This window comes from Pelophylax lessonae (genome assembly GCF_965119305.1).
Source record: "Pelophylax lessonae genome assembly, chromosome: 2".
Taxonomy (NCBI): domain Eukaryota; kingdom Metazoa; phylum Chordata; class Amphibia; order Anura; family Ranidae; genus Pelophylax; species Pelophylax lessonae.
In genome coordinates this window covers 780,676-790,716 of record NC_138769.1, presented here as the reverse complement: position 1 = coordinate 790,716, position 10,041 = coordinate 780,676, and the positions used below count along the sequence as shown (strand labels likewise).

Genomic DNA, 10,041 nt, shown 5'->3' with positions numbered 1-10,041 from the left:
CACAAACTACTGCAGGCAACTTTCACTATGGACCCAGCCAGGGGCCAGTCTGGAACTGGAAAACTGGCCTTTAGATGATAAAGCATCAGAGAAGAAAAACAATAACAGGAAGTTTTAGGTGAAGGAACCCAACCAGAGCCATTTTCAGTCACCGTCCTATTGTATCCCCCCCACCCCCACCCTGTGTACCGGCCCAGAAACCTCGACATGTCATGAGGAATAATAGAATGCAGCTCAGAGGAACTTCAGGAGTGTAGATACTCTTTGTTGTCCCCGTTACCATCATCGGTAATTATGGCTACCCCCCATCATCCTGTCCCCATAAAGTCATTGCCCTTCACAGAATGGTCACCCCAGTGAATGGCGGACACAAAAAGCTGATTGAGGAAACATTTATTGATTATTTGGCCTTGCGATCCGTACAGAGACGTCTGCAGAGACTTAGGGTACAGAGCTGGAGGATAAGAAGGGGTACAGCTTATGAGTAAAGGGTTCTGGGGGACCCTCATATTTAGGAGGAGGGGGCAGAGGTGGGCTTTTCCTCTCTAGACACAGGGATTGGCCTCTCGCCATGGCTGGAGTCCAGGCTTGACATCAGTTTTGGTCCACTGAAGGTCAAGATGCCATCAGCAGAGAGTGAGCAGCTGATAGATGATTGGTCCAGGTTGGAGGGGAGGCGGTAGCGGCGGTGGAACTCCCGGGAAATGTAGCCATGGTCATCCTGGTGGGGAGAGCGAGAGAAAGTCAGTGCATAAGACCAGGTGACGTCATCTCATTAAGGACATATACAGCATGACAGGTCACCTTGATGGATCTCACAGATAAAGGAAAGTCCGTAAATTCTAATTACGGTCCAATTGTACAATTGTCTTTAGATCTACCAACGATAGTGTGGGGTCCTGTCTAGTGTCTAGCTGAAAGGATTATTTATGTGGAACCTCACACAGCATGGTTCTGGTAGATCGGAAGAAAACAACCTAAAATTGTTATATTCTCAAAATACAGAAAGATATATATATATATATATACACCCCCCCTCCCCCCGTCCCTGAATCCAAACCACCACATACAGTCTGTACCATGCCAGTACTTGGCTAACATTGATGTAGGACCTCTGTGAAGGCATCGGCAGTTTGAGGAATCTGAGTCATCGTAGGTTGGAGTGCAATTTCCACATTTTCCATAACACGGGGATCATTCACAAGCAGCTACCGCCCTCCTTCGTTCTAGGTCCTTCTAGAATCTACCGTAATAGTGATGATGGACTGTAGAAGACTTTAGACCTAGAACTCTTACATGTAGAAGACTTTAGACCTAGAACTCTTACATGTAGAAGACTTTAGACCTGGAACTCTTACATGTAGAAGACTTTAGACCTGGAACTCTTACATGTAGAAGAATTTAGACCTAGAACTCTTACATGTAGAAGACTTTAGACCTAGAACTCTTACATGTAGAAGACTTTAGACCTAGAACTCTTACATGTAGAAGACTTTAGACCTGGAACTCTTACATGTAGAAGACTTTAGACCTGGAACTCTTACATGTACAAGACTTTAGACCTGGAACTCTTACATGTAGAAGACTTTAGACCTAGAACTCTTACATGTAGAAGACTTTAGACCTAGAACTCTTACATGTAGAAGACTTTAGACCTAGAACTCTTACATGTAGAAGACTTTAGACCTGGAACTCTTACATGTAGAAGACTTTAGACCTGGAACTCTTACATGTAGAAGACTTTAGACCTAGAACTCTTACATGTAGGAAAGAAACATTCGGCTATTCCCACTGGGCCACACACATGCAGCATAAAGACAATTTGTGTATCTGCTACAACTGTGACATCAGCGATCTCTGATCTGCGTTGATGATGTCACTCAACTTATTCCGACACCCACCTGCCTCTCACTGTGCTTTCCATGGATTTCCACAAAGTCATCCAGAATCTTCACAGTCAGATCTTCGGGGGAGAAATGCTTCACATCCAAGTTAATGGTGAAACGATCGCGATCTGAACGCACCTATGAGGAGGAAGCATGGTCAGTGTGTAAAGCTTTGTATATGAGGACAGTATGTTATATTTTATCCCACGTCTAGAGACTCATGACCACCCGAAGGAAGATAGCAGGCCCTCAGCACACCAAAGGCCAGATGACCATCCAGAAAATAGCCACCGAAATTGGGGGTCAGAAGGCATCCAGCTACTGGAAGCTCCTCTACTAGGCCGATACTTACAGCTATTCTACTACAAGACCTACAGCCCCTCTACTACAGAACCTACAGCTCCTTTACTACAAGACCTACAGCTCCTCTACTACGATACTAACAGCTATTCTACTAGGCTGATACCTACAGTTCCTCTACTACAAGACCTACAGCTCCTCTACTACGATACTTACAGCTATTCTAATAGGCCGATACCTACAGCTCCTCTACTACGATACTTACAGCTATTCTAATAGGCCGATACCTACAGCTCCTCTACTACGATATTTACAGCTCCTCTACTACGATACTTACAGCTATTCTACTACGATACTTACAGCTATTCTACTAGGCCGATACCTACAGCTCCTCTACTACGATACCTACAGCTCCTCTACTACGATACTAACAGCTATTCTACTAGGCTGATACCTACAGTTCCTCTACTACAAGACCTACAGCTCCTCTACTAGGCCGATACCTACAGCTCCTCTACTACGATACTTACAGCTATTCTAATAGGCCGATACCTACAGCTCCTCTACTACGATACTTACAGCTATTCTACTACAGAGCCTACAGCTTCTCTACTGCGATACTTACAGCTCCTCTACTACAGAACCTACAGCTCCTCTACTACAAGACCTACAGCTCCTCTACTACAAGACCTACAGCTCCTATACTACGATACTTACAGCTATTCTACTACGATACTTACAGCTATTCTACTAGGCCGATACCTACAGCTCCTCTACTACAAGACCCACAGCTCCTCTACTACGATACTAACAGCTATTCTACTAGGCCAATACCTACAGTTCCTCTACTACAAGACCTACAGCTCCTCTACTAGGCCGATACCTACAGCTCCTATACTACGATACTTACAGCTATTCTACTAGGCCGATACCTACAGCTCCTCTACTACAAGACCTACAGCTCCTCTACTACGATATTTACAACTCCTCTACTACGATACTTACAGCTATTCTACTACGATACTTGCAGCTATTCTACTAGGCCGATACCTTCAGCTCCTCTACTACGATACCTACAGCTCCTCTACTACGATACTAACAGCTATTCTACTAGGCTGATACCTACAGTTCCTCTACTACAAGACCTACAGCTCCTCTACTAGGCCGATACCTACAGCTCCTATACTACGATACTTACAGCTATTCTACTACAGAGCCTATAGCTTCTCTACTGCGATACTTACAGCTATTCTACTAGGCCGATACCTACAGCTCCTCTACTACAAGACCTACAGCTCCTCTACTAGGCCGATACCTACAGCTCCTCTACTACAAGACCTACAGCTCCTCTACTACGATATTTACAGCTCCTCTACTACGATACTTACAGCTCCTCTACTACGATACTTACAGCTATTCTACTAGGCCGATACCTACAGCTCCTCTACTACGATACCTACAGCTCCTCTACTACGATACTTACAGCTATTCTACTTGGCCGATATATACAGCTCCTCTACTACGATACTTACAGCTATTCTACTAGGCCGATACCTACAGCTCCTCTACTACAAGACCTACAGCTCCTCTACTACGATACTTACAGCTCTTCTACTACGATACTTACAGCTCCTCTACTACAGAACCTACAGCTCCTCTACTACAAGACCTACAGCTCCTCTACTACAGAACCTACAGCTCCTCTACTATAAGACCTACAGCTCCTCTACTACAAGACCTACAGCTCCTCTACTACAAGACCTACAGCTCCTCTACTACAGAACCTACAGCTCCTCTACTACGATACTTACAGCTATTCTACTAGGCCGATACCTACAGCTCCTCTACTACGATACCTACAGCTCCTCTACTACGATACTTACAGCTATTCTACTTGGCCGATATATACAGCTCCTCTACTACGATACTTACAGCTATTCTACTAGGCCGATACCTACAGCTCCTCTACTACAAGACCTACAGCTCCTCTACTACGATACTTACAGCTATTCTACTAGGCCGATACCTACAGCTCCTCTACTACAAGACCTACAGCTCCTCTACTACGATACTTACAGCTCTTCTACTACGATACTTACAGCTCCTCTACTACAGAACCTACAGCTCCTCTACTACAAGACCTACAGCTCCTCTACTACAGAACCTACAGCTCCTCTACTACAAGACCTACAGCTCCTCTACTCAGTGGTGTATTTAGGTTTTGTGCTGCCCTAGGCCTGACGAAACTTGTGCATCCCCTAATTAAAATATGACCCACCCTTTCCTGTAAAGCCCACACCCCTTCCTGTTTATGACCCACCCTGTCATCTGTAAACCACAGACCATAACCACAGTCTATCAGTGCCCATCAGCATAGCTTTATCAGTTCCCACACGTTCAGCCTCATCAGTGCAGCGTTATCAGTGCCGCCTCTTTACTGCACGTCAGTGCAGCATTTTAGTGTGGCCTCATCATTGCCCATTAGTACAGCCTCATGTCACGGGTTAAGTAAGATTACTCTTTTAAGATATTTGGACTTGTGTTTGCTGCCACTAATTGTAATTATAGGATTATTTCACTTGTTTGTATAATAAATAGGAAGTCCATAGACATTATACAAATAATGAAATCTTTTTTTGCTGCCCCCCTGCAAAGTGCCGCCCTAGGCCTGGGCCTTGTTGGCCTAGGCCAGGATACAGCACTGCCTCTACTACAGAACCTACAGCTCCTCTACTACAAGACCTACAGCTCCTCTACTACAAGTCCTACAGCTCCTCTACTACAAGACCTACAGCTCCTCTACTACAAGACCTACAGCTCCTCTACTACAAGTCCTACAGCTCCTCTACTACAAGACCTACAGCTCCTCTACTACAGAACCTACAGCTCCTCTACTACAAGTCCTACAGCTCCTCTACTACAAGACCTACAGCTCCTCTACTACAAGACCTACAGCTCCTCTACTACAAGACCTACAGCTCCTCTACTACAGAACCTACAGCTCCTCTACTACAAGACCTACAGCTCCTCTACTACAAGACCTACAGCTCCTCTACTACAGAACCTACAGCTCCTCTACTACAAGACCTACAGCTCCTCTACTACAGAACCTACAGCTCCTCTACTACAGAACCTACAGCTCCTCTACTACAAGACCTACAGCTCCTCTACTACAGAACCTACAGCTCCTCTACTACAGAACCTACAGCTCCTCTACTACAAGACCTACAGCTCCTCTACTACAAGACCTACAGCTCCTCTACTACAGAACCTACAGCTCCTCTACTACAGAACCTACAGCTCCTCTACTACAAGACCTACAGCTCCTCTACTACAAGACCTACAGCTCCTCTACTACAGAACCTACAGCTCCTCTACTACAAGACCTACAGCTCCTCTACTACAAGACCTACAGCTCCTCTACTACAAGACCTACAGCTCCTCTACTACAGAACCTACAGCTCCTCTACTACAGAACCTACAGCTCCTCTACTACAAGACCTACAGCTCCTCTACTACAAGACCTACAGCTCCTCTACTACAAGACCTACAGCTCCTCTACTACAAGTCCTACAGCTCCTCTACTACAAGACCTACAGCTCCTCTACTACAGAACCTACAGCTCCTCTACTACAAGTCCTACAGCTCCTCTACTACAAGACCTACAGCTCCTCTACTACAAGACCTACAGCTCCTCTACTACAAGACCTACAGCTCCTCTACTACAGAACCTACAGCTCCTCTACTACAAGACCTACAGCTCCTCTACTACAAGACCTACAGCTCCTCTACTACAAGACCTACAGCTCCTCTACTACAGAACCTACAGCTCCTCTACTACAGAACCTACAGCTCCTCTACTACAAGACCTACAGCTCCTCTACTACAGAACCTACAGCTCCTCTACTACAGAACCTACAGCTCCTCTACTACAAGACCTACAGCTCCTCTACTACAAGACCTACAGCTCCTCTACTACAGAACCTACAGCTCCTCTACTACAGAACCTACAGCTCCTCTACTACAAGACCTACAGCTCCTCTACTACAAGACCTACAGCTCCTCTACTACAGAACCTACAGCTCCTCTACTACAAGACCTACAGCTCCTCTACTACAAGACCTACAGCTCCTCTACTACAAGACCTACAGCTCCTCTACTACAGAACCTACAGCTCCTCTACTACAGAACCTACAGCTCCTCTACTACAAGACCTACAGCTCCTCTACTACGATACCTTCAGCTCCTCTACTAAAAGATGTAGAATATTGTATGGGTGGGTTTCCCAGACCCCCCTGACCACTTAATTGTGAGTGACCATTACATAGGTGACCCCTTCCAGACCCCTCTGCCTGCAAGATGAAGACTCTCCCAGATACCTCCACTGACCACAGGATGGCGACAATCATATGTGTAACTCAAGCAAAGTCTTTTGAATGGTTCCCCCAGACCATAGAGACTGTTGTATGAGTGATCCTCCCAGATCCCCACGGACCATAGGAGGGATAGCAATGTATAGGTGACTCTCCCAGACCATGGGATAGAGATTATTGTATGAGTGTCTCTCCAAGATCCCCCCAGACCAAAGGATGGAGACTAATGTGTGAGTCACTCCCAGATTCCCCACCATCCCCCCGACCACAGGACAATCAAACATGTAACTCAACCAAAGTCTTTTGACCACAGGATGAAGACCGATGTATGAGGAGGGGCTCTCCCAGACCATGAGATAGAGACTATTCTATGAGTGACTCTCAGGCCCTTCTGGTGGAGAATGAGGAATTAGTGGCTCTCCTAGACCCCTCTGACCACAGGATGGAGGCCATTGTATGGGTGACCCTCCCAGACCCCTCTGACCACAGGATGGAGGCCATTGTATGGGTGACCCTCCCAGACCCCTCTGACCACAGGATGGAGGCCATTTATATGGGTGACCCTCCCAGACCCCTCTGACCACAGGATGGAGGCCATTTATATGGGTGACCCTCCCAGACCCCTCTCACTGCAAGATTCAGCAAAGGAAAGGTGACTTTCTCAGACCTCACCGATGGAGGTCACTGTATTAATAACGTTTCTAGACCCCTCTGACTGTAAGATTAATGACTATCCCAGACCCCCCAACAAAAGGATGGAGACCATGAAATGAGTGACTCACCCAGACCCCTCTGACTACAGAATGTAAGCTGTTGTATGGGTGACTCTGCTGGACCCCTTTACCATACCTTTACCATAGAATGTAGGTAAGTGTATGGGTGACTCTGCTGGACCCCTTTACCATACCTTTACCATAGAATGTAGGTAAGTGTATGGGTGACTCTGCTGGACCCCTTTACCATACCTTTACCATAGAATGTAGGTAAGTGTATGGGTGACTCTGCTGGACCCCTTTACCATACCTTTACCATAGAATGTAGGTAAGTGTATGGGTGACTCTGCTGGACCCCTTTACCACACCTTTACCATAGAATGTAGGTAAGTGTATGGGTGACTCTGCTGGACCCCTTTACCATACCTTTACCATAGAATGTAGGTAAGTGTATGGGTGACTGTCTTAGACCCTCAGGATGAAAGCTGTTATATGGTGGATTGTCCCAGACCCCTCTGACTACTGAACTGGAACCATTACAAAGGTAACTTTTCCAAACTCCTCTGACTGCAAGACAAAGACCAATGTGAGACTCTCCCAGATTCCCCTTGACCGCTGGATGGAGGTCATTGTATTAATGACTGTGCAAGGACCCCCTGACAAAAGGATTGAGACCATGGAATTTTCCTAGACCCTTCTGACTACAAGATGGGAACCATTGTATGGGCGACTCTCCCAGCCCTTCTGACTGCAGGGTGGAGACCATTGTATGGGTGACTCTGCTAGACCCTCTGGTGGTAGGATGTAGGCCATTGTATGGGGGACTATCCCAGACCCTCTGGTGGTAGGATGTAGGCCATTGTATGGGGGACTATCCCAGACCCTCTGGTGGTAGGATGTAGGCCATTGTATGGGCGACTCTCCCAGCCCTTCTGACTGCAGGGTGGAGACTATTGTATGGGTGACTCTGCTAGACCCTCTGGTGGTAGGATGTAGGCCATTGCATGGGTGACTATCCCAGGATGTAGACCGTTGTATAGGGGAATGTCCTAGTCCTTCTGGCAACAGAATGTTGGCCATTGTATATGTGAACCTGCTAGACCCCCTTACTACAGGATGTAGGTCATTGTATGGTTTACTATCCCAGACCCTCTGGTGGCAGAATGTAGGCCATTGTATGGGGGGCTATCCCAAACCCTCTGGTGGTAGGATGTAGACCATTGTATGGGGGACTATCCCAGACCCTCTGGTGGTAGGATGTAGGCCATTGTATGGGGGACTGTCCCAGACCCTCTGGTGGTAGGATGTAGGTCATTGTATGGGGGGGCTATCCCAGACCCTCTGGTGGCAGGATGTAGGCCATTGTATGGGGGACTATCCCAGACCCTCTGGTGGCAGGATGTAGGCCATTGTATGGGGGACTATCCCAGACCCTCTGGTGGCAGGATGTAGGCCATTGTATGGGGGACTATCCCAGATCCTCTGGTGGCAGGATGTAGGCCATTGTATGGGGGACTATCCCAGACCCTCTGGTGGCAGGATGTAGGCCATTGTATGGGGGACTATCCCAGACCCTCTGGTGGCAGGATGTAGGCCATTGTATGGGGGACTATCCCAGATCCTCTGGTGGCAGGATGTAGGCCATTGTATGGGGGACTATCCCAGACCCTCTGGTGGCAGGATGTAGGTCATTGTATGGGGGACTATCCCAGACCCTTCTGCTCATGATAGAGACTACTGTATGGGTGAGTCTATCAGACCCCTGTAAGCACAGGATGGGGACCCTTGTATGAGTGACCCGTGTGACAGGGGCCCCTAACTGCCCCCTCACCTCAGAAATGCCGGAGTCCAGGAATCCTCGGAAGAAGCTTTGCCTGTAGTAGGGGCTGATGGTGGAGGACAGGAAAGGAAAGAGGTCGTAGTCAAACATTCCTTCCCCGAAGACCTGGTCGAAGAGGCGGTTGGGGTAGAAGGGCCCCAGGGCACGCTTGAACCAGGGGTGCTGGATGGTGATGTCCATGGCTGAGAGGTGAAGACAGAAGCAGACCTGTAAACTGCCCTGGTCACCCTTCCCCCTTATATACCCCCGGGGGGATTACAGTGTGCCGGGGGAGGGGATTACACCGAGAGACATTACCTCACCGACTCCCAACCGTCAGCACATTTCATAGACTGACCCCCCCCCCCACCCACCCCCTCATTGTCACAACTTTCACTGTGACAGCAAAATTCCCTTCTGTGCTGGACGGCCCCGGGCTCTGCGCCCACCGAGAGGACCAACGGCGGCAGATACCGACTAATGCCGAGATTCAGATCAGAGCTCACAGATGAGAAGACTCCGATCTCACAGACCAGAAGATTGAGATCAGATCTCACCGACCAGAGGACCATCGGCAGATAACAACAAATGCTGAGATTCAGATCAGATCTCACAGATGAGAAGACTCGGATCAGATCTCACAGATGAGAAGATTCGGATCAGATCTCACAGATGAGAAGACTCGGATCAGATCTCACAGATGAGAAGATTCGGATCAGATCTCACAGATGAGAAGATTCGGATCAGATCTCACAGATGAGAAGATTCAGATCAGATCTCACAGATGAGAAGATTCGGATCAGATCTGAGTAGGGATGAACGATTCGGGCAAAGTTTGGTAGTTGGAGGACACTGAACATTGTGCTGCTCCCTATTGATCCCTATTGAAGTCGGTGAATCTATTCACCGTGTTGATGGGTTAATTTGCGAGCTGATGTTATAGAGTTGGA

General features: G+C 47.6%; 1 protein-coding gene across 1 annotated transcript; it reads right to left on the bottom strand.

The window, feature by feature from the left end:
- Positions 1-392: 392 nt before the first annotated feature.
- CRYAA (crystallin alpha A) lies at positions 393-9,306 on the bottom strand. The gene is made up of 3 exons (XM_082247441.1): positions 9,104-9,306; positions 1,902-2,024; positions 393-721 (listed from the first exon to the last, which is right to left on the bottom strand). The coding sequence occupies exons 1-3, from the start codon at positions 9,290-9,292 to the stop codon at positions 512-514; spliced, it is 522 nt and encodes a 173-aa protein (XP_082103567.1). The 5' UTR covers positions 9,293-9,306; the 3' UTR covers positions 393-511.
- Between the last annotated feature and the right edge of the window lie 735 nt (positions 9,307-10,041).